The sequence below is a fragment of the Caretta caretta genome, chromosome 9 (assembly GCF_965140235.1).
Source record: "Caretta caretta isolate rCarCar2 chromosome 9, rCarCar1.hap1, whole genome shotgun sequence".
In the NCBI taxonomy this organism is placed as follows: domain Eukaryota; kingdom Metazoa; phylum Chordata; order Testudines; family Cheloniidae; genus Caretta; species Caretta caretta.
Window position 1 is genome coordinate 98062184 of NC_134214.1, and position 25022 is coordinate 98087205.

At 39.2% G+C, this 25022-nt stretch overlaps 1 protein-coding gene and 1 long non-coding RNA gene across 3 annotated transcripts; one reads left to right on the forward strand and one right to left on the reverse strand.

Annotated features, from left to right (window-relative positions):
* Positions 1-837: 837 nt before the first annotated feature.
* On the reverse strand, positions 838-19822 carry HTATSF1 (HIV-1 Tat specific factor 1). The gene is made up of 9 exons (XM_048863937.2): positions 19489-19822; positions 15910-16108; positions 15517-15564; positions 13739-13893; positions 12491-12654; positions 11093-11192; positions 3999-4088; positions 3229-3366; positions 838-2746 (listed from the first exon to the last, which is right to left on the reverse strand). The coding sequence occupies exons 1-9, from the start codon at positions 19657-19659 to the stop codon at positions 2465-2467; spliced, it is 1347 nt and encodes a 448-aa protein (XP_048719894.1). The 5' UTR covers positions 19660-19822; the 3' UTR covers positions 838-2464.
* A 90-nt stretch (positions 19823-19912) lies between these two features.
* On the forward strand, positions 19913-25022 carry LOC125642485 (uncharacterized). Of its 2 annotated transcripts, XR_007358424.2 has the most exons (3): positions 19913-21139; positions 22737-22992; positions 23636-25022. It is a non-coding gene; the product is annotated as an uncharacterized LOC125642485 (long non-coding RNA). The 2 variants fall into 2 exon arrangements; XR_007358423.2 differs by having other exon boundaries at positions 22737-25022.

The following is a 25022-nucleotide window of genomic DNA, read 5'->3' on the forward strand; positions in this document are numbered from 1 at the left end:
GCAGTCATGAAAACAATTTATATTCTTAGAAATTATTTCAAAACGCCAGTAAAGTGGTTTTGTTTTGTTTTTTAGTTTTTGTTGGTGCTGTTTCCAGTCTGAAATAAGGAGAATTTAAAAAACTTACCCCACTCATTAAATTTCAGTAGCTGGGCAGGGCAATCAAATTTTAAATCAACTGAGGGGGAAGTTACTGTACATACACCAATTCCTTAGTTTTACATGGGTTTTTAAGCATACTGTTAAATAGTCAATACCAAATTATCTGATTTGACAGTAACTGATAAGGCATAGTACTGTAAAACATTAATTTCTCAAGCATTCTCTATAGCAATTTTGATTCCCTTTTTAATTGCTACGTTGAACTGCCCAGAATATTTTTTATAATTAATTAGGCCCTCTAGAAAGCTAACAGCATGCTAGCTTGACAGGTCCAAAGCCTAGAGTTTGGGAGCTAGAACAGAGAAGCACTGAAAACAATGCCCATGGTATTAAGCTGCATGTTACACACAGAAGCTTTAAGCATTCACATGTTTGTGGTCATGACAATGGTTAAGTACATACTGTACCAGCGGAAACATTTTAGGTTTAGAACTATATGGGCTAGAAGTAATTTGAATTTGACACTATGCATAATTATATGCTAACCAATATAGAATCCCTAAACAAATCAGAAGCACTTATTTTGCTAAGGTTTATAATTCATGATGTGCTCAAAGATGGGAAAAGAATCTACTGGGATAGTGAGAATTAAATGGTTTCCTCTCAATGGCATAATCAACTTTTAAAAATCCGCAAAGGGTATTTTATTTAAAAATTAAAAAATTGTCACACTAGTTTATAATAAATTAAAGTATCCATCAATTTAATACAATCAGGGGTTACAAGTCTGATAATAACTACTATTCTCTTATCTAGGTTGCTCATAAGGAAATAAGATGTAACCACAACGGCAAGTATTAATTTATACAAACTTATTGCCATAACCTACATAAACACACTGATTATCAAAAAAACTTTACTACAATGTAATTGTCCAGACAAATTCAAAAAAATCAAAGATAAGTACAGTATAAATTAAAGACAACCAAGGTCTTCTATCAAAATTGGTTAGGGAAAACAAATGGGAAATATGAGCACTAACACCCATAATCTCTCGCAACCCACTCTACTTTTTTCAAATAATCCAGAGCCAGTTCCAAATATTAACAGATATGTTCAGGAACTAGGGCCAACATTTTTAAACAGGGTGCCTAAAGTAATGTTCAAAAGTGCTCAGCATCCAAGCTGATCCATTGAAATCACTTTTGAACTTCAGACCACTTTACACATCTAATTAAGGCGGCTAACTTTAGGCATTGTTTTGAAATTCTTTGCCTAATTGAACAAAAATGTTTGTCAATTTAATGGCTAGTAAAACAAGAAAATATAAAAGGGCAACTAATTTTTGAAAAACATGTTCCCTGATATTCATACACTGTGTGACAACCTTGGGATTAAAGGTTAAAATCTTTTAAATTTTATTAAGTCTTTGGGGGAAGAGGCCCCTCAGGCTGTGAACTAAACCAAAAGCATTTATCTCAAAAAGAATATGGTACATATTGACCCCACACCCTACCAAAGTCTGAAAAAGCACTTCTTAGATTTAAGGCAAAAGAACCCCCAAAACCACATGTTCAATGTATAATTTTTATATGCTTTCAGCACATGGAAATACTCGTTCTACCGTCCGAATTTAAACTGAAGATTAGGTCAGTTTTATTTACATAGTGTTCCAGTGTTGAAGTGCTTACAGGTCTAATCTCAAAATACTCACAACTTGTTTACATCAATGGAAGATTCAAGAAGGAGATGACACCCCTCTATACTGAACATTCTGATTTTAAAACATCTTCTCACGTATCTGTGGCTCAGTGTAGGCTATGGCAAGAATTTTCAGTTTTGTAGACTGAACGACAATTTCATGCTCCATGATCTGCTATTTAAAATGCCTAATATGGCAATGCATGTACAGGGTGAATGTATTGGGCCTTACTGCAACAACTGTTCTGTAAAACTGTCAAAAGGAAGATACCAAGTTCCAAAAGTGTAAGGAACTAAAGCAAACATTAATATTGATTTTAATATCTTTGTATATTACTAAAATGTTTTAGATTCTGTGTAATTGTTCAAACTCTGGAGTTCACATACACTTCACATTTATATAATTTAAACACTGACAAGCAAGTATATGACATAAGAAGCCTGGTCAGTTCTGCTGTGCTCTTGAACAGCAGCCAATTAATATGAACTTTTTTTAGATCTTCATTAACTACTGCTTTTAATGAAAATTTCAAAGCACAAGCTGATGACATCAAATATGCATATAAACACATGAACACTGTCTGTAGTCACCCTGAAGCACAGGATAAGAGAAATCCAAACATCACCCTAAAAAGCATGCTTTCATAAAATATTAGAGATGTTATGTATCTGTTTCATCATCACTGCCTGCAAGGCTGCTGTCTGTTGATGGAGTGCCATCTTCATTAATGCCTTCACCATTATTCTCTCTCTTATGAGCTTCATCATTCACATCACCTTTAGATGTGCCATTATCTTTTGAAGGCTGATCTTCAGGCAGTTTCACACCACTAGCTGCAGAATTTGAAGCAGCTGCAATTTTCTGCTTTTCTGCATCAGACTCTCCTAAAAATGACCCCCACAGCTTGAGCCTTTCCTCTCTTTCTCTTGAGGTCTCCTCCACCTGTGTATAAATAAACCTTAATTAGGTTGGAGCAATTTTTTCACTTGGTATAAAAAAAAAATTAGTAGTTTACACTTAGTAAAACTATGCCACAGCTACTTTATTATAATCAACATTGACTGCATTAACACCATGAGGTTTCACTTGGGTCAGGGCCCATTGTGCTAGTTGTTAACGATCTGTTTGTACAGCAAGGAATAACATAAGAGTTTACGTTCAGTGTATAATTAAGATAACTGGGGCCTTTGAAAATTGGATTTTTAATAGAACAAAAAATAGGCCTGGTAGGACCCCAAATAATTGGCATCTGTAGGTAAGCCAGGCTTAATATTTGTCCCTTTGAAAAGAACATTTAAAATCCTGATTTTACTCAAATTTTAAATTTTGTTTCCTCTATTTTTAAAATTAAATAGATTAACAGTTAAGAATTTTTAGAAATTACAATTTGATAAAAAAAAAACCACCCCAAAATTAAGGATTACCTGATAATCTGTTGTACCATCCCATGTTTCAGCACTTAGCTGACGACCACCAAACCACCTTCCATTGAGAGCTTGTATGCACAGATCAGCTTCCTCTGGCTCTTTAAATGAAACAGAGGCCACACCATCTGGGTGTCGCTGTAAGAAAAAGACAAAACCCTATCGTTTAAATCTCTAAAACGGGAATTAAATTTCGTTCCAAAGATCTTTACTCTGCCCTTGTAAGAGATCAGGTACAGTTTTGTATGCAGACATATGCACAAGCCCATTCATGTGCATATACCTTTGAAATACATATCCTTCCATTCTTTTCAGATTTTGAAGCAGCATGATCTTTAGTACTTCACAATTAGGGTTTTCAGCTTTAGATTTTAAACAAAGCTACTTCAAATGTTTTTGTATACAGTCCAGTGTTAAAAAAAAAAAAAAAAGCTGAATTTAGCTACTTGCAATTTCGTGGGTGCATGCTTTTCAACTTCTAATGCATATGTCCCCAAATCTGTCTGAGAAGCTGAATATTGCATCTAGACACAGGGGGAGCTAGAATATGCAGATGTGCAGTTTTTAACTTCACCTTTGTTAAAATGGAAAAAAATTCTGAATTAAGTTCTAGCACTGAAAATTTGAAAAATGAAATTAAGATTGCATGAAAAACAAATTTCAGAGAACCAGAAATCTTATTCATAATTTAAGGAGCATGAACATCATGTATATTTGATTTGAAAAGGTGACAATAATTATGACCATTCAACATAATAGAAAATACCTACATCAAATAAGAGAACCTTCTTTACTTCTCCAAACTTTTCACATTCCGTCCGTAGGTCTTCCCTGATCTCATTCAGTACTAAAGGATCTTCCTGTATAGAAATACATAAATATATGGATTTGTTTAAAAAAAAAACAACAACTGAAAATTCCCTTAAATGTGTGTAAACTGCAAACTGGAATTCACACTGTAAGGTACTACAGTTTAAAGGAATAATAGTAGCCATGTATTATACAGGAAAACAACTAGTACTTTCCCTTATATAGTATGTTGCAAAATAATGACAATTGAAAATATTAAGAAATAAGCATGAAGCTTTGTTCCAAACAAATAGGAAACCAGTTTAAGTACTAACAGAAGTCTACCTCTAGGAATCAAATACTGCATTCTTTTCCAGACACCACCTCCCCAGAAAGCTTTATGAAATAGAGGAAGTTCAGAGAACAAAAGTGACCAGGGAGGAGCTGAAGGTTTAATGTGACCAGACATATTGATTTTTGAAATTATTTTGGTTTTAAAGAGCCAGTCTACAAGTCTCTGGTTTTATTGAAATTGGGATGACATCTCAATCCAAAGGATTTCTGACTGTCCTTTTCCATTCCCAGTGTACTACGGTATGTGCTTTAAAAATGTCAGGTCCTGCCTCTCAGTTACTGCTCAGCTGAGACTAAAATGTGTGGTGGAAGCATAAATCTACAGGCACTTAGAAGAAACCCTCTGAGGAATGAACAAGATTTAGTATTGTGAAATGGGATAATAGCTTGGAATAAAGGCAAATTTAGTATTGGTATCAGGGAAACTTCTTGATTGAAATAGGACACAATAAAAGCCTCATTGATTGGAACATCTAAAGCAACTTAAATTTCTAAAAATTTTCTAGAAAATAGTGAAATTATTCAAGAAACTACTCATCAGGCAGCCTCCTATTCTTAAGAGACCATGTCAAACTATCCCCAAATGCAGAGTACACATCCTATTGTGGCCACACTCCAGCAATATGAAGAATACGTATTACCTTCCTAACGCATAGTGCAATGTCTCTGCATATGCCCAAAACTATTAGAAAGACAAGGTGGGTGAGGTAATATTGGGTCAACTTCTGTTGGCAAAAGAGACGAGCTTTTGAGCTTACACAGACCTACAGCTACAGCCAAGCTTTTGAGCTTACACAGGGACCAATATAGCTACAACACAAGCGCAAACAAAACTACACCAAAAAGAAAAGGAGTACTTGTGGCACCTTAGAGACTAACCAATTTATTTGAGCATGAGCTTTCGTGAGCCACAGCTCACTTCATCACTGATGAAGTGAGCTGTGGCTCACGAAAGCTCATGCTCAAATAAATTGGTTAGTCTCTAAGGTGCCACAAGTACTCCTTTTCTTTTTGCGAATACAGACTAACACGGCTGTTCCTCTGAAACCAAAACTACACCAGCCACTATGAACTAAACAGATCTAAATGGATCACATGGCAAACTCAGACCTAATTTGTGCACTTGCAGCATTCCTTTTCATATTATTTCTCAAATTCTGGACTGCTTTTTTCCAAATTAAATTGCACTTTCTAATTTTCTGTTCTTTCCTACACTCAGTGTTTTCTACTAGTATTTGCAACATCTCCTACTTTAGTATCATTTTTGAGTTTCATTAATATTGTTCACTCCCTCTTCCAAATCAAGATGTTTAATTAGATTACATTTGCCACCAATCCCTTTGGCATTCCATTAGATCTTTCCATCAAGATGCACTGCTGTTTTTCACTGTCTCGGTGTATGGTCTTTCAGGCCTTGTCTTCACAGCTAAGAAGGTGAGATTTTTACCACAAGTAACTTGCAAATGTTAGTTCTCAGCGATGACCATGCACTTTAGTTTTACTGCAAGGTAAACTAGGGGAGGTCAACATGAAGCAATGGTGGAGTACTGACCTTACCTAGTTTACCACAAATGTTAGTTACTGAGAGGCTAAAAAAGCACCACCTAACAGTGAAGACAGGGCCTCAGCCAGTTCTGAACCCACATGATGGTTTTTCAACCAAGCCATTTTGATTTAAGAGTATAAGAATCTACCAAAGTTTACTAAAATGCAAACATTAAATCTCCCTATTTCCCTTATCCACTGAATCAAGTAAAATTATGTTTTAGAACTTAATATCCTCAGTATTTTAAGGGATTCATGCTAGCTGCCAAATCAACATTATTGGTGTGTGTTCTTTTGGGCAACTTTTTTTTTGCAGGTGTAATTTTCTTTATTTTACTGGGGAAAAGGGAAAACCCACTTTCCTTCTGCCTCCCATTCAATTGCCACTGGCAACCAAAAAAACTAAGATTACACCAGCTGAGAGTTAAGACTGCTTCCAGTCCAATGCCACAGTTTAGTTTTAATTTTTTTTTATCTCAAACTACTAGAGGAAATGTAATACCACTACAGTATTTATGGAATGGGTTCTCCATGGTACACAGGGATAGTTTTGGAATTTGGCATGTAAACAAATTTAATTTTGAATACTAAACTAAAATTAGTCTAGTTTTGTGAGATTTTTAAAATACAGGTCTCAAATACAGGTCCTAAATACATCCTCATTAAAGGGATATAAAGTACCGTAGTAGTGGACAAAATGTATTTTGAAAGCTGGAGCACATACCTCTAGCTTTTCAGAATTCACTGAAAAAATAGCCAAATTTTTTATTTGGCATTTCAGGAGACAATTTCTGAATTAAAATATTCTCACCTTTCTCCAATGTTCCTACAGCATTTGTTTTAGCAGAGCAATTACTACTATTAGACTAATCCTGCCTAAGCCTGAAGGTTGAGAGAATTTATCAGAGGGTATAAATTTGTGTGTTTTCATACCACAAATTCACAGATAGCATAGCTTGTGGAAAGAAATAAAGTGAAGAAAATGGACAAAAGTTATTTCTCATGAATGTGGGCTTGAACTAAGGCCTTTTCTACATGCTAGTCTGGTCAGCAAAAGGCAGCTTTTGTCAAGAAAACAGTGGAGGGGTACACGCTACAATGCTCCTCCTGCTGACAAAACTCTCCTGCTTTGCCAACAAAATAAAACCACCTCAAGAAGAGGTGCAGGGCTTTTTGCAGCAAAATTAGATTGACAAAACATCAGTGCAGACACGGCATTCATTATGTTGCCTCTAGGATGTATCCCACCATTCCCACTGTGACTGCCCTGCTCGCTGTTTTGAACTCTGGTGCCCTGCATCCAGCTGCACAGGCATGTGCCCTTCCCCTTTCAAAATTCCAGGAAGTTCTGAAACTGCTCAGCGTGGAGAGCTCACACAGCTACTGCTCAGCTAAGCAGGCCAGCTCCTGGCAGCAAACACACTGTCTGGACTACAGGGGAGGGAATGGATCTCCTTGGTCTGTGGGGAGAGGAGACTGTGGGAGTACTCTGAGGGAATCACAGAATCAAAACATTCATGTGGAATCCTGCTCACCCCAGCACTAGGACCACAGCAGCAGGCAGGCAGGGCAAGCTTCTGCTTGGGGCGGGACACACTGCTGTGCAGAGCCAGGGAGGGAGGCAGGGGCTGATGTCGGGGTGTCCCATGTCCCCTGCTGGTGTACAGGTCTTCAATGAGCTGGGGTGAGGGGAACACCAGCTGATTGTACACCAGCTTCTGCCTCAGGACTGGTTGCTTCCATCTGCTGTCTGAACTTAAAGAAATGGTGCAGACACACTCATGTCTCCCCCTTCCCCTCCGCCCCCCAGTTCATGAGCTGAAAAGCAGCTGGCAATCTAGTAGGATGCCGATTGAGAAACCATCATGTAACGCTGTGCCTGCCCCATGAGGCATTGCAAACCTCCCCCAAAGCACCCTGCGGCCAGTTGCACAGTGGGATAGTTACCCACACTGCACTGCTGTGTGTCAATGCAAGAGCTGCAAGTGTGGATGCACTCCACCGACACAGGGAGCATAGTGTGGACATACTATGGCGGTGGCGGTACCTCAGTGTAACTTGAGTCGACAAAACTCTAGCGTAGACAAGGCCTAAGTTATTTGTGGTCATTCAGGGTTTGATCCTGCAAGATGCTGAGCATTCTGGCCCAGTCCATCTAAGAACTTAATGACACACTCAACTTTAAGCATATGAGTAGGATCATTGACTCTAATGGACCAATCATGCTTAAATTTAAGCATGTCCTTAAGTGTTTTGATGGATCAGGTCACAATGCACCACATGTTGCAGGACTGAACTTTTAGCAATATCAGCAACTCACTGTCCAGATTTTTTTTTTTAATACAAAGAATGGACCTGAAATTATTTTAAAATATATTTGTCCCAGTTTATAGAGCAAGAGCACTTTAGTGAAACTTTGCAACTCATATAAATGTATATTTGAGATGAGACTGCCACATAGCTTAGCGATACAAAATGACTTAAGATAGTTAAGACCCAGGCAGACTGGGAAGAGCTACAAAAGGATCTCTCAAAACTGGGTGACTGGGCAACAAAATGGCAGATGAAATTGCATTTATCAACATTAAAAGTAATGCACATTGGAAAGCATAATCCCAACTATACATATAAAATGATGGGGTCTAAATTAGTTGTTACCACTCAAGAAAGCGATCTTGCAGTCATTGTGGATAGTTCTCTGAAAACATCCACTCAATGTGCACCGGCAGTCAAAAAAGTGAAAAGAATGCTGGGAATAATTAAGAAAGGGATAGATAATAGGACAGAAAATATCATATTGCCTCTATATAAATCCATGGTACGCCCACACCTTGAAGACTGGGACTTTTCAGCTTGGAAAAGTGTCGGCTAAGGGGAGATATGATTGAGGTCTATAAAATCATGACTGTTGTAGAGAATGTAGATATGGAAGTGTTGTTTACTACTTCTCATAACACAAGAACTAGGGGTCACCAAATGAAATTAATAGGCAGCAGGTTTAAAAAAACAAACAGCAAGTATTTCTTCACACAACACACAGTCAACCTGTGGAACTCCTTGCCAGAGGATGTTGTGAAGGCCAAGACCATAACAGGGTTTAAAAAAAGAACTAGATAAATTCATGGAGGATCGGTCCAATCGATGGCTATTAGCCAAAATGCGCAGGAATGGTGTCCCTAGCCTCTGTTTGCCAGAAGCTGTGAATGAGTAACAGGGGATGGATCACTTGATGATTACCTGTTCTGTTCATTCCCTCTGGGGCACCTGGGACTGGCCACTGTCGGAAGACTGGATACTGGGCTAGATGGATCTTTGGTCTGACACAGTAGGGCCATTCTTATGTATGTTCTTATGAACCCCATATAATCAATTAAAACACAATCAACTTCAGCTATGTCTGCAGGTTGAGGTAATAGCTTTGAGCATGCCCATACATACTTCATGTTTTTAAACAGAATGCTACATTTATAAATTCAGTTTAATTAGAAGATTTAAATTATGATCTTTAGAGAGCTGAGTTGGAAATTCTATGAAAAGTGACACGGTCAACTGAAACGTGGCTTTTTTGGGAATGTGGCTGTGTACTTTAAAATCGAGTTCTGATTTTTCTCCATCCCCTATATTTCCCTTTTCCTAGCACCTGACATTCACTATTCTTTCCTCTACCTTCTCCATGAGATGCAGATTTTTGAGAATTCACAACTGCATAGAATAGGTTAGAGATGAAATTCAAATTTTTAATGTTTAAACTTCAACATTTTAAGATTAAACAATTTTTGCTATTTCGCAGAAAAATACAATTTGCACTTCTTCAACAAAGGAGTCCCAACAAATGGAGAACTACAGACCTGGGATTACTTAAACATGACAGGTTGTCATGATATTCACAATGAAGTGTAATGATACTAGGTTAAGCTGACAGTGAGAAACAGGTTGTACTCTGACTCCTTGCTGACTTTTTCAAATCTTTTGTCCAAGATATGTATCAGAATTTTAAAGCTTGCAAGTCTTCATTGTTAGTTTTAATAAACCCCCAGCACAGGGGCCACCACTATAGAATACAGCAGCTGGGCCACTGTGAAGTGCAGAAGTAGGTGGTGATTAACAGTGAATTTCCTCCCTTTTGTAGGTTTAATTTTGACTTATTTTACACAAATCATAAAGTAAACAAAATGACAACAGGCAAAAACAATTAACTAAACTGTTTTTGAGTAATATAATTTGCTCTGAAAATGTACATTGACACTGACCAACTTTGTAAAGTGCTTTAAGATTTACTGATAAAAAGCACTGTAAGAGCCAGATATTATTCCAGTTACAATAAACATCATGATTCCATTATAATGAGCTAATCAAAAATCCCTTAACTGTTGGGGAGGAGGAATAAACTACGAAAGCTCAGCTAGTGTGTCAGTGCTTAGTGAAAATAAGCATAGTCATCCATATTTTCCACTGTCATTAAAATAAATAAGTTCCATAGGAATAGTATTTTCAGGTAGTCTCAGCTGAAGTATGAAAAGTCAGATAAAGCTGAAGCACCATTTCAATCCTGGCAACTGTATGATTCTGTTCTCCCCTCCCACTGCATTCCAATATGGCTGCTTCCTAAATTTCCCCCTAGCTGCCCGGGTGCAGAACACAGAACAATCTCTGTTCTCATTTGCTGGTGCCACAACAACCTCCAGCAACCAGGGGCAACAATTGCAGGGCAAGAGCAGCCCTGGGATGGAGCATGCTCAGCACAAATGGTAGCTTCAGAGTATTTGCTACCAAAATAACAAGTTTCTATTGAGCATGTGCAAAGTATAATTTTTCAGATTTTAACTGGGCCATATTTGGGTCAATTTCCATAGGAATGGCAAATGGCATCTATGACAGCAGTGTGACACACACACACAGCCAAATTTTAAGCCCCTGCTCCAAACCATGGAGGCATTAGAGCTTCTCAAGGAAGTAGTTAAGATTTTTTTTTTTAAAAAACATGGGCAAGGCAATATTTTTCCCTAGCTTTGCTCTTGGAAGTAGAGGAACCATGTTAGCTGAAGATTTTTGCCTGAACAGTTAACATTTGTCAATGTTATAAGCAACTGAAAACAGGGTCTTATAATGGTAAATGATGGGCAATGTTGACTATTGCCAGCACTACCAGCTTCACCTAGTATTTAGTTCTTCCTACCTCAAAATCCTTTGGGTGGAACATGTTCCTGATGATAACAACACGCTCATGTCGCTTTCGAGCTGTGGCATCTTTCTTCTCAGGCCTCCAATCCAATTGTCTAATGAAATGAAGCAATAGTAAGAAGACATTGTTGCACCTTTCTTCAGTTTCTACAAGTATTTGTTGAAAAAAAATCATTAATTTAACATACAGATTTCAGTAGTGATAGCTATTTTGGTTCTAAAGAATTATTTAAATCTTCTACAAAATGGAATGGAAAGGTGATCAGTAAGTTAATCACTGTTCCTCTTACAAAGCAGCTTCAAATACCATAAACATGCACAAGAATGTCATGTAGACAAGCCAAATTTAACGTCAGTGGAGTCTACTGAACATCCAGCTTTAAAGTACAACAAACATCTAAAGATTCCCAAAAAGGTCTTTGAAAATTGTTCTGACATGATTTTATTTGTATTCTCTTATAAGCTCACACGGTCTTACAGTAAACGTTTACTGCTTGCATTTCAAGGTCTTCATGTTCTTTATAGTACATTATCTCATAAAAATATAGTGCCATAATGCACACCCTTTGCCACACCCTGAATTTTGTTGCTAATTTATCTGTTCTGTGAATTCTCATTTTGACTATGGTTGGGGCTTGTAGGAATTGTACCTACTGTATTTATTCCTTGAAGAAAAACAGCAGTCCAGGGAATTTTAAAATGCTTTGCATTGGAATGTGCAGTATTTCAAAATCAAATTTTATATGGAATTTTCTTGCTTCCAACAGTAAGAATTTGCTTGATTCTTTAAGATCACATGTAACTCACCTCTACATAAGAAAAATTTTAAATAAAAACATTTGAATGCTAAAGGCAGATGTCTGTGTATAAATAGGCAAAAATAGAAAGCAGTGTACTTGTTCATATACTAATTGGAACCTCATGCTAACTGCTCTAGAATTTTTGAAAGTGTAATGCAATTATTAAATTTAACTAACTCTAACATGCAGGAAGCTAAACAGTGTTGTCTCCTTATAGGAGCAATGTTAATCACAAGAGAGAAAAGTGACTCTACAGGGTTCTGCAGATTCACTAACGTAGGAAGAGAAACTTCCATCACATTTAAAAAAACCCAAAAAACATACCAACAATTCCTGCCTCTCAGCTGTAACACTCCATTCAGAAGAAAGTAATGGAAGTCTTTGGATCTCTATGGACTCCAACCAAACATGACAATCCAAGGGACTTTCAAGATGCCAGCATTTAACTCATATTCCTCACCCCACCCCAATGAAGTAACTCTAAACCTAATCTTTGATCTTTAATTATTGGTATAACATTGAATAAATGAATATAAAAAACTGTTTTAGCTAAGACATTTAGAAAAAACATTTTACTGAAAAAAGTTACAAACTTTTGTTGTTGAGACAGCCTCTTCTTGTAGTCTTTGCATTTCTTCTTCTTTTTGCTTGCATCATACTCCCCCTTTAGTTGAAACTTTGCTACTTCAACATGCAATTTGTAGCCTCTAATCTCATCCTCATCCAGAAGTCTTAATGCAAGCTCAACTGATTCTCGCTATTTGAAGATAAATCAAATTATAGTAAGCCTTAAAACAAGCATAATCAATGAGAAGGTTTTGATTAAAAAAATTAAAAATGAGTTCCTCTACGCCCAAACAAAGCTTGAACCTGTTTACAAAAATTAATGTTAAAAAGGGGCTACTTTTAGTGTTGCTCGACTCTGGCCCAAAAACACATTTCACCAGTGTACTTAACAGACTCACTCACCCACCCCCAACTGAACTTCACCAAGTCACCACTTCTCTTCATTCCAATCATTTCTAAAAAATGAACTATGACCATTCTAGTAAGCTACTATAATTATAGGGAAGAATTAAAAAAGATGAAGATAAAATTTTCAAAAGGACTTAAGTCCCACTTTCAAAAGTGACAGACTCAGGAGCTTAAGCCTTCTTGAAAGTCAATTGGAAAGATCCTCATTAGTTAAATACCTCAGTCAGTATTTTGCAGCCTGCATTCTGAAAATACAAATAGTTAACAGAATTCAGAAAAACTATCATGACAATACTATGGCCATAATGTTGTGATGCAGCTTTTCTGAATTCTGCCCCTGTATTAATTATTTAATATTTGTAGTGCATAGGGTCCCACTGTGGAAGACACTGTACAAACGTAACAAAAGATGGTCTCTAACCCAAAGAGCTCCCAGAAGCTTGCAATTAAGTAAAATGAGTGAAAACAGGTGCATACAATGGACTGTGGGAGCACAAGGTAAAGACTGTGAACACCACTATAATCAGTGGTCATCTTAAGGCATCAGAATGCCCATTCAGAGCGCCCTATCAGCAACATCTAATAAAAACCAACAGTGGTTGGTAAGTGTCAGGAAAAGTTGCATGCACTTATGCAGTGTTGTAGCCATGCTGGTCCCAGGATATTAGAGAGACAAGGTGAGTGAGGTAATATCTTTTATTGGACCAACTTCTGTTGGTGAAAGACGACAAGCTTTTGAGCTACAGAGAGCTCTCCTTGTCGGAGAAAAGTTGCAGCCTTTCATATTTGACAATAAAGAACTACTTTGTCATGAAGCAGAGCCAACAAAAAAAAAAAAGTAATATTACACTGAGTACACCACTGACCTTGAGATAACAACAGAGGCCATCTCCTTTAAGATTTCCTTGCTTGTCTTTATAAAGTTTAATTTTATGTTCTTCTGTCTGAGGATCTCGCATAATGATACCACACTTCGACATAACCTGTATAAACTCATCCTTTGTAATGTCTGGAGGCAAACCTGCAAAGTAAATTCAACCATATAAATCTAGAATGTATTTATATAGTGAATTCCAAATCCAGTTTTTCAGCACCACTAAGCCCATTTTAAAAAGGAAACAAGAATGAATCAGTTATTAAATGAAAAATGTGTCAGTGCAATGTTATGGGTGAGATTTTACATGCACAAAAATAAATTTTTGTGCACTAATTTAGTTTTGAGCATGTTTTATTTCTCGTTAATTGAATGTTTGGTAATCTTTCTGCTTTTTAAGCAAGTGAATTGTGGAAATGTGATGGTTTCTATGGTAACCATTAACTTCTGAGTTTTCTGATCTGTAGATGTAAAGTCTGTGTTGCATTAAGTGTTTTTGGACTTAAGTTTCCTTCATATCCCAAAACAATGACATAGCAAACACATTAACCTATGTGCAAATAAATATATTAACCAATGCACAGTTTTTCATGGTGCACACGTTTAGGTATCTTCCCTTTAACTGGGATAAAAAGTTAAGACACTGCAGAGCCAGTACAATTGTCATTCTTATCATTTTTTCTTAATTTAGTACAACATTTAAGACTTTGCACATACTGAAGTTTAAAATTTTTAAACAAATGAGTTATTTGAGCAGAAGAAAAACAGCATTTGAAATATTTTTAAATTATGAAGAATTCCTGAGTTAGCCAAGCCTAGAGAAAGGAGAGTTCTTAAGATATGCTGCTTCAGGTGCATGTTTTTCTTGTGCTCATGTAATTCAAAAAACAGCCAGTTTTATTACCTTTTCAAACAAATTCATCTTTGGGCTAAGAACAAGCATGAGAAGGCGCAAAAGATTTAACATTTGTGAAGCTACATTATACTGCTGTAAAATTGTCTTCCCTTCCCCTATTTATTCTGTCTTTTGCCTCCATTTACTATATCTTGACCTAGTCTAGACAGGGGGGTTCCCAACCTTTTTCTTTCTGAAGTCCCCCGTCCCCCCACCACATGCTATAAAAACTCCACAGCCCAGCTGTGCCACAATAACTTTTTCTGTATATAAAAGCCAGGGCCAGTGTTAGGGGTCAGCAAGCAGGGCAATTGCCTGGGACCCCTTGCCACAGGAGCCCTTGCGAAGCCACACTGCTCAGGCTTTGGCTTCAGCCCCAGGTGGCAGGGCCAGGGCCCCAGGCTTTAGCCCCATGCAGTGGGACTTTGGCTTTCTGCTGAGGACCCCAGTGAGTCTAATGCTAACCCTAACTGGCAGGCCCCCTGGTCTAGACCAATGATTCATGAGTTGTGTCAATGTACCACTGCAATCTATGGAGCACTTGCTGGTGGCTCTTGGAGTACTGGCTGGCCACACTGGGCTCTCTCCCCGTGTTTCAGCCAACTAAATTGTATTTAAACAGGTAAATTTATTCAACACTTTCCTAGTATTACTTTTCCATCTCAGCAACTGCTGTAGTTGTCACAGGGATGTTATACTATCACAAATGTGAGCGTAAGTAGGCTGTGCAATTATGAAGGTGTGAAGAGGGAGCCAATCAATGAGACAATGTCCTAAAATGTGATCCACGCTATTAAGTGCTCTGGAGCAGATTATTTATATAAATTGCCTAACACACCTTTGGCACTATATTAAAAAAAAAAGTGATGACTTACCCGTCACATACACATTTGTGTTTTTGTCTTCTTCAACATGAAACCATCCTAAAAACAGAATCATAATTGTATAAGCTGTGCTAAACCCCTAGAAATAGAACAGGATTTTAACATTAAGCTCTCATTTATCAGTTTCACTAACTAAATTTCCAAGAAGCTTCCACTTCACCCTAGGGAACTCAGAACACTATTAGTAGCTTGATTATATTTCACATTAGAAATATAGGTTTTTATAACCTAATAAGTGCTATGCAATTTCAGAAGTGTTTCAAGAATTTTCAGAACAGATGCCTGAGCATCACTACTGTGCATAATACTAATGCACAATTACATTTGCTCATTTTTTCTTAAATATTGTATATTTTCCAGCTTATGCAAAATGAAGACCCTTACCTGCGTCGAGTTTTCTTTTTTCTCCTTTTTGTTTAGAATCTGTTTGTTGGGGTGCTTTTTTATTTGCCGACTGCTGTGCTCCTGCTGTCCTAGAATCCACAGCTGGCTTACTTTCAGTCTTTGAAGCAGAGGAACTGTCTAAACTATCTGTAGGGAAGCCATAGTTAGCATGATATGTTGCCAGGAAGTCTTCAGTCACCTAGAAAAGGAATGTTAAATATTAATCTATAATAGAGTTCAAAGATAAACCCCAGTAAATTACAAGTTTTTGTAATTTTGAATTTCTGAAGATAACTACTAAAACAGTAATCCAGATGTCTTCACTTACAGAGGAAAATATAAACGCTCAAATGGACACTGCAGTTGAAAACTTAGAAATGCCAGGTATTAGTAAAGCCATACTGAGAAGTCGGCACACACTACTCAGGAACTTTTTTCTATATTGCAGACAAACACACACATTCATTAGTGCCCCCCTTTCCAAGGTAAAACTTTTAATACTTTCGCTTACTGAGTTACATTTGTCTGAGGCAGAAAGAAACCCAAAATGGAATACTAAGAACAGAACTCAATTGCTCTCGACCATGAGCAAGGAGAAGAAGTGACATTGACAGGCAGCCAAAAACCAAAACACTGATTATTAAATTGACTGCAACTTGTGGGCCTGTCTTCTTGAAAAAAGGTTTGCAGAGAAGATTGACTGGTGTTAATATAGTGTAAATCTTAGTATAGGCAATACACACTAATACATGATTAAGTCAAAGATCATATATTTTTGGCTCAGAGTATTACCTGAACATGTTAGCTATTTCCCTCCCAACCAAACCTCCCTGTGGAGAATGAGTGTATGAGCAGTGTCTAAATCGGTCTCTCACCCCAAAAATATACTATATTAGATTAGATGCAAAAATTACAATACCTTATTTGTTGTTAGATACGTTTTACTACTAAGGTTTTTACAAACTATTTGCAGTACTGTATAGTTGTAACAGGACAAGAAAATATACTAGTTGAAGTTTAGTTTGACATTTTAGTATCACAAAATGGTTACAACCGCTTATTGTTTAAACCGACTTTTCCACTGTCAATATGGTCAAGTTTTCAGACAACCTTTTCAAAGATGAGAACTCAGCGTTGTAAGAAAAGGTTAGGTTTTCCTGAACTAACTCATATATTAAGGGTTTAATCTGTGTTCAAAAATTCCAGAGTGAGATAGTAGGGATTCTGAATAACTCCATGCTTGCATGATAACTTGGTAACTAATTAAACCACTACAGCCTCCTTGAACTTTTATATAGATTATTTGGGTCTCAACATAAATGTTTCATACCTTAACAAGTACATACCCATGGCAAAGAAAGAGATGCAGAATTGTCAATGACAGTCATTTCTCTCCTACACAAAATTAAACTTAATACAAAGCTTTTGGAGTTTAGTGATTTGCCAAATTATTGCAGAACCATATAACACTAAATTCCAGTGTGTATAAATTGCTAGTATATCGCGATGTAAGTGTAAGAGTTTGGTTACGCAATAGAAAGTCTGTCCATCTCAAAAGGCCCAGGCCTAATTTAGGAGGGATGCACTGACCTTTGAAGAATCTTACATTATGAACGAGTCCAGTGGCACCTTAAAGACTAACAGATTTAATTGGGCATAAGATTTCATGGGTAAAAATCCCACTGCTACCCCCTTACACTATGTAATCCGCACTATATTTTGCTCCAGCCAATCCAAACAGCTCATTACTTTCATGGGAGCTGAATTTTATTTTAAAGGGTTTTTTAAAATTGTTTTGAATTTTTTTCAGTGAATAGTTAATAGTTTTGTTTATCAAATAACTTAATAAATCAGTGAATCAATACATCTAACTAGTTGTCCTGCAGCAGCATTATTTTTAGATTTGAGTGGGAAGAAAAATGTTCCAACAAAATGAATTTAAAATTACTTCAGACTACATTTCCAACTTTGTTTTATTTCTTGAAACTAGACTGGTTGCTAGTGCAAAACAATTTTTGTTAAAGGGGTTATTAATAAAAAGCCCTCAATGGAATATTAATATATTGGTATTCCATTTACCCAAGGCCAGCTGAGACCTATTATTCCAAACCAGGAAGATAAAGGGAAAACAACTGTTGCTGGGACTGATCTTCTGGAATATTAAGCAGACAACTTTATTATAATACCAGCCATGAACATAATAGCAGCTACTGTACTTTTTAAAAATGAATTTTTATAACTGTGAACGGTTTTTAATGCTTTGACTGGAACCTAAGCCCTCTCTCCCCCGCACAGGCAAGTGTAAACTCTCTCACAATTGCTGACCAATGGCCCTCAATCCTGTTCTGTAAAAAGAAAATTATGCTCTAATAAATTTGTTAGTCTCTAAGGTGCCACAAGTACTCCTTTTCTTTTTACGGATACAGACTAAGACGGGTGCTACTCTGAATCCTGTTCTGGTGGAACAAACTTTAAGAGATCATTATCATTTCAATGCACATTTAGTCATCAGGTTCACTTAAGGGGAAGCACAAACCATGAGCAAAAGAATACTGGAAGAAATACTTATGGCTTAAGAAATCAAAAAACTTAAAATGATTAAGTATGATCCACACACACACAAAATGGGAAAGCATACAGACTCCCGACATGGACCTACAGTTACATCACGGCTAAGGAGAAAGCCCCATATGCAGTGCTCTATAAAAGGGTGTGAAGTGGCTTGCAAATTACAGACCCACCATACAATTCCCTTTCCCTAATGTCTGCATTGCAGCTCATGAAAGCTCATGCTCAAATAAATGGGTTAGTCTCTAAGGTGCCACAAGTCCTCCTGTTCTTTTTGCAAAGACAGACTAACACGGCTGTTACTCCGAAACCAGTACAGCAGCAGAAATTCTGATGGAGTGTGAATTGAGCCAGTCACCTGAGCCACTCTCATAACTGGGTTGCCCAGGGATTAACTCCTCCTGCATTTAATTAGCTCTTAATGCTATCTTCCTACCCCTCTTTGGGAAGACTTATCCCACAGTATGTAATAAAAATGTATTCCTCCAGGAATTTCTGAAACACTGCTGCAGATGCCAAGCCAAAAATCTTCTGCAAAGGCAGACTTGAAGGAAGCCCTGAGAACTATCAGAGCCTTCTCCCCGCCCCCCCCTTTTAGTTACCACCCAGATACCAAAGCTCCCTGCGTGTTATACAAGAAAGTACCGCGGGAAAGAGAAACCCGGGACACAGTAAAGCGGGGACACCTAGAGGCGAGGGAAGACCGTAAATTACACATGAGTTTGCAATAAGATGCAGCAGCTACAGAGGGCCAAGGCTTTCTTGTGCTGCAAAGGCATCGGCCCCCTCCGCCGTGACACGCCAGCCTCTCCGGGGCTCTGGCGCGCCTGCCGCCGGACTCGGTGTCGCGCTCGGCCCTGAGCCCCGCACCAGCCAACGGGAAAGGCTCCACCACACCGAGGGGAACCTGAAGCGGCCGCGGCCCTCACGCCCCCAGCCCGGGCGCCCCGCCCCCGGGGAGGCCCTGGGCAGTGCGAGCCGCCGCCGCCGCCGCCCCCCGGCCCGCCTCACCTTAGGGAACCAGGCCTTCTTGTCTCGGTCCCACTCGTAAGCCGTCCCATCCGCCGGGTCCACGTAGGTGAAGGGGTCGGGCTCGCCCTCGCCGCTGCGGCGGGCCTCGTACAGCTGCTGGAGCCGCAGCTGCTGGTAGAACTCCTCGTTCCCGTCCGAGCCGCCGCTCATCGTACACGCCGGGCGCGGCGCCGCCTCCGCGGGCCCGGGGAACGCGCCTCCCGCCCGCAGCTCCGCCGCCTTGCGAGCAACGCGCCCCTGCCTCCCCTCAGGGAGGCAGCCGCTACCCCCCGAGTCCTGTTTATTTGCCGCCCGGCCCGGGTCTCAGTGCGCAAGAGCGGAAGTGACTTCTCTGCCTCCCGCCGGCCCCACCCCCGGAAGGGGAGGGGAGGGGAGGAACCATTCTGAGCGAGTGTAGGTGGGTATGGGTGGAAGGAATGGTCGTGCTCAACGGAGCCAACGGGCAAGGGCTGGGCCAGCACGTGGTCAGCTGCGGGCCAATGGGAGGCACAGAGAGAGCGATAGGCCCCTTCCTGGGAGCAGGCAGCCCGTGGCTTCTTTTCCCGCCTGGGGCGTGGCCTAGCGCAGTATTTCCTCAAGGGCGGGGCCTGGGAAGGTTCTAGATGGGTCCCAGACCAGTTGAGGGCTGGATTAACTGGCTCCTAGCCTAGGCAAACATCGTTTCTTGGGGGGGGGGGGGAGCTCATCTCATCTCATCTCATCGCAGTGCCCCTTTCCCCACCACCCCCCAAGGCCTGACCCAGTGCAGGATGCTGTGGTGCTGCTTGGGTCATGGGGGAGGGCGGCCAGGCCGAACCCCAGCAGCACGGTGACCTGCACTGGACAGAGAGGCAGGGAGCCGGGCCCAGCGAATGTGGGGGGAAAGAGCTGTCCAGCCCCCTCGCTTCCCAGGGCTTCGCTGTTGGGCGGGAGCAGGGCAGAGAAGTGTGAATGTGTAATGGTGGGGCGTGAAAGAAGGCAAAGTGCAGCTGGTGGGTTGCCTTAGTAAAAGATGGGGGAACCACTGACCTTGTGTCCTGCTCCATTCAGCTTTGGGAAAGGGACCCTGGTACCTGCTCCGGGCAGGCAAGCCCTTCCTCTCCCCCTCACCACAGTCTGTCCTGGTCCTCTTTGTTCTGCGTGGGGTCTACTCACTAGGGTCTGCCCTGCCACAGGGTCTTTCAGCACAGGCCATCTCCTTTGCCACTCTCGGGCCCCATTGCTGCAGTTTATGTCCTAATCCCTTGTGGGCCATCATTTTAGCCTGGCTGTGTGTCACATATGGCCCCCTCAGGCATGCCCAGTGGTGATATCCTGGTGTTCTTGAGATGCCATCATGCTGCTGCCATTGCTCTTGTGCCATGATGCTAACTGTTTATCTTGTCCACTGTGCACTTTGGCAGCATGACTCGCAAAGTTTTTCTGAATGATAGCAGCAGCACACTGCCGTGTTAGTGATTCCTCCGCAGGAATCTCTCCACTCATGCAGTAGAAGCATACGCTGATGGGCAGTAGACTTGTGCAGCTGGTTTAGCTCAAAGGATGCCCGATAGTCCCATCAAAATCAAGACTGGCCTTCACATGTCTCTCATTCACACCTGCCTGATGTTCATTTCAAAGGATAGTGGAGGCCATCTTAATGCTCACTAAGGTAAGAAATACAGTTTCATATTATTTTATCTTATCAGTCTACATTTATACTCTCAATATGGAAATGTGTTTTGTGTATGCTGTCACATTTATGCAGAAAATGTCAATGCATCCTGGTTAGTTCATCGGTATATATGGTAGGCAGCATCAGCAAAAGATTAAAAACTTATTCAGGAACACAGTGAACATTGGCAGTGGAAGTTGGATTTAAGTTCCTACAACTTGGTACAAAAAGATGCTTCCTATTTGCTTTATAGTGTGCCTAAGTTGTGGATCTTGTGTCTAGTGTTGATTTCTCTCGACATTTCAAGCTCCATTTCATTTACTTTCATTGGAATTGAGCAGCTAACTTTCCAGACACGCCTTTATAAATTTGCTCTTTAGTGTTTCAGTGTATCATTAAGAACATAAGAATGGCCATACTTGGTCACACCAGTGGTCCATCTTGCCCAGTATCCTGTCTTCCGACAATGACCAGTGCCACGTGCTTCAGAAGGAATGAACAGAACAGGGCAATTATTGAGTGATCCATCCCTGGTTGTCCAGTCCCAGCTTCTGGCACTCAGAGGTTTAGGGATACCCAGAGCATGGAGTTGCGTTTCTGACCATTTTGGCTAATAGTCAATGATGGATGTAATAGCCATTGATCATTCAAGAATATCAAAATATACTAGAATTGAACAATAATTCCTACTTCTGGTGTCGCACTGTTTTTCTGTGAGCAGGCAGCCATCTTCCATTTGATAGAAAGCCCATTTTCATAATGTTTTATTGGCAGGACTAAACAAAAAAAGATAAGACTATACACTGGTATTGCTTCAAAATGTTGTGTTGCCTCAGGTGTTGGAGCAGAGGACATGACCAAATCTCCCCTCTTCCAGAAGTGTCCCCTGCTGAAACTTCTAAAATACTTTTACTGTCTCCCAAATATCTGCTTTTTAGAAATCAAAGAATAGTATAAAGTTATTCGTATTTACAGCTTCTAGAGAATGTATTTTGGCTCACTGTTCAAAAAGCTATACTGGTGCTGTGCAAATTACTAAATTTGTACTCTGAATTTTAAATTGGTTTTTAATGGGTGAAGATTGCTTTCTTAATGACAGTACCAGAGACTGACTCAAGTGGGAAATTAGTTAATTCTTCATCAGTGTCTATTGTATTTTAATTCCATTTGTCATGTTCTCAGTGCATTTGTGGAGAAGATGGGGATGCTGTATCAGTATTATTATAATTATTGTTGTAGAGTAATAGTCATCTACTTGGTTAATAAAGCACAACATTTAATGATAAAGTTCTTAATGCACCACAGAAATACTATGCATGAGCGTGCTTGTTATGAAGTAAAGCTGTTATGAACTTATAACCACCAAAAAAACCCATCCTTTGTGGGGTTTGAAGAACTGACTGCTACCACACACTCTTCTGGAGTTGTTGATTTTTGGTAAGCTTATTAGCATGTGGGTACATTCCTTTGTTGTTTTTAATGTGTTTTTTTTTCTGTAATGCTTTCAACCTTGAAAATAAATGTGCTTGCTTAGAAAGAGCTGTGTGGTAACTTCTAATTGAGGGCAATTATGCTGTTTTTGCTCTCTCTCCAGAGGCAATAGCACAGACGCTAGCATGTTTAGGCAGTCTGACTTGCTGGCAATAACACAGGGAAGTGTGCAGCCCCCGATCAGAAGGGAAAGAGACATAGGTCTCTACCCAAGACAGATGACAGCTGGGAGCCAGAAGTCTAAAAATGGGTGTCGTTGCTGGACCATGGAAGGGGAATGCAGGTGCAGTTGCCCTAAACTGTGACCAAATCATCTAGTGATTTTTCAGAAGGTGATCGGGAGACTTTTTGAGTTGCAAGTATGTTTATTTGCAAAAGAATATGACTAGAAAACGTTTTTATGTGCATTATAAAGAAAGCATATTCTGTTGACTTTTGTTACATTAATTTTGGCTTAGGACTACAAAATTCAAGTATTTATATAACTTATTTTAACTCTTCTTCTAAATAAAAACATAGTTGAACAAATCCTTACGGCTTGGCAACTGTTGATTGCTGCAGTTGCAAAACAAACTTTTTACCTTATAATGGGAAGGGTATGCAGTCTAGAAGATTTTTGGAAATCAATATTCTAGGAGCAAATATATCTTTACTGTCATATACACTGGAATGGTAGTAAAATCAGAGTAAAGCTCTGAGGAGAGACAGAGATCAGTTAATTTGCCAGTCAACAGACTGTCCTATAAGATTGCTACAGCTATAAATATAGACTTTCAGTAATCCCTGGCTGGTATACAAAGAACATCCAATGTGTAGTTAGTGACATCTTTCAAGAATTTTCTTTTGGCAGAGCTATGATGATAGTGGTCCAAAGACTGTTTTACAATCAGTTACAAACTGACAGCTAGAGAGGCATTTGAGTTACTTTTGTTTCAAAGCTCGCAAAATTAACATCAATTTTTTCATTAACCTAAATTTTATTTTCATATCTTTGAATAAAAGCATCAGCACACATGCCAGGAAAAGCTGTTTCCATGAAGTGTTGTTTTAATCCAGGAAGCTCAGCACAGCCTAAATTAGAGTGTTGAAGGAAGAACTACAATGATCCGGTTAAGGGAATTTGACATCTGCTGATCCAGATTCTGACTTCAGTTAAAATGGTGAAAATGAAGAGTAACTGAGATCAGATTATTGTAAGCATTTAGAAAAACTGATTCTGATGTTTGTTTGGAGGCAGAGGGGAAACAACATCAATACAAAGTAATGTCTCTGAATGCTGTGAAGAGAATACAGCTTACATTTTATACTGCTTTGGTTGTTTTGTCAGATCTGTGTGTAACAGAGTTTCCCATATCAGTACCTTTGGCAAATACAGTAAGTATTTAACTCATATTTATGGAGGACTGGATGACTTGGGAAGTGGTAATGGGTTAATAGAGCTTTCCACCTCAGGGCAGAGTAGGAGACCATCCCAAATCATTAAGAGTCTGATTCTCAGAAGTGCTGAGCAATATACATTGCCGGTGCTCAGCATTTCTTAAAGTCAGGCAGTACATGTCCAAAAGTTACCATCATGTGCCTGTTGGATGGCCTGTTCAGTAGTGTCAGTTCAGTTTCCAGTCGATAAATGTCCACGTCAGAGTACCACCCCACATCTTACATTAATTAGCACCACTGTTGTCAATTTCAGTATAGAGACCAAGCATTAAATAAGTGTGGAAAATAAACTATCCTCTCACACATAAACATGATTCCTCCAGGTTGAGGCTTAGGCCTGCTGGCAGGGCAGTGTGAGGAATGCTTTCCCTGCTCTCTCTGATGTAATCGGTCAATGAATAATTAAAGGACTTCAGTATCTAGACCTAACAGTACATTTTTTATGAGCATTACATGTGAAATTTTAAATTCCTCTTCATTTATGACTCGGAACAAACTTCTATTCATTTATTTTTTTAGTTTATCTTGCACTCCTTCTGGCTGGCCAGCACAGGCTTCCTAGCTGTTTTTAATTGGACAAAACAAAGAGCATATCTTCTGCTGAAATTGCAACCTGCCAACATACAGGAGGTATATGTAAGAAACATATACTTGTTTGTCCCCATTTTTAATCATATATGACTATTCTGTTTTAAAAAATTAAATACAGCCTAGCATTGACCACCTGACTGATATGTATTACAGTATTTTGCTGTTAGGATTACAACATTGTATGATGTGTAGCATGCTTTTCAAGGAAATGAAAGCCAAAACACAACTGGTTTTTCAGCTGTCACATGCTGCTTCAGAAAATTGTGATGTTCCTTTTTGTATTTCGTCTCATTAATTTCCATGCAGTTGTCTGTTCTCAGATATATTCTAAAAGAGTTGAATAAAATGAAACAATTTGTAA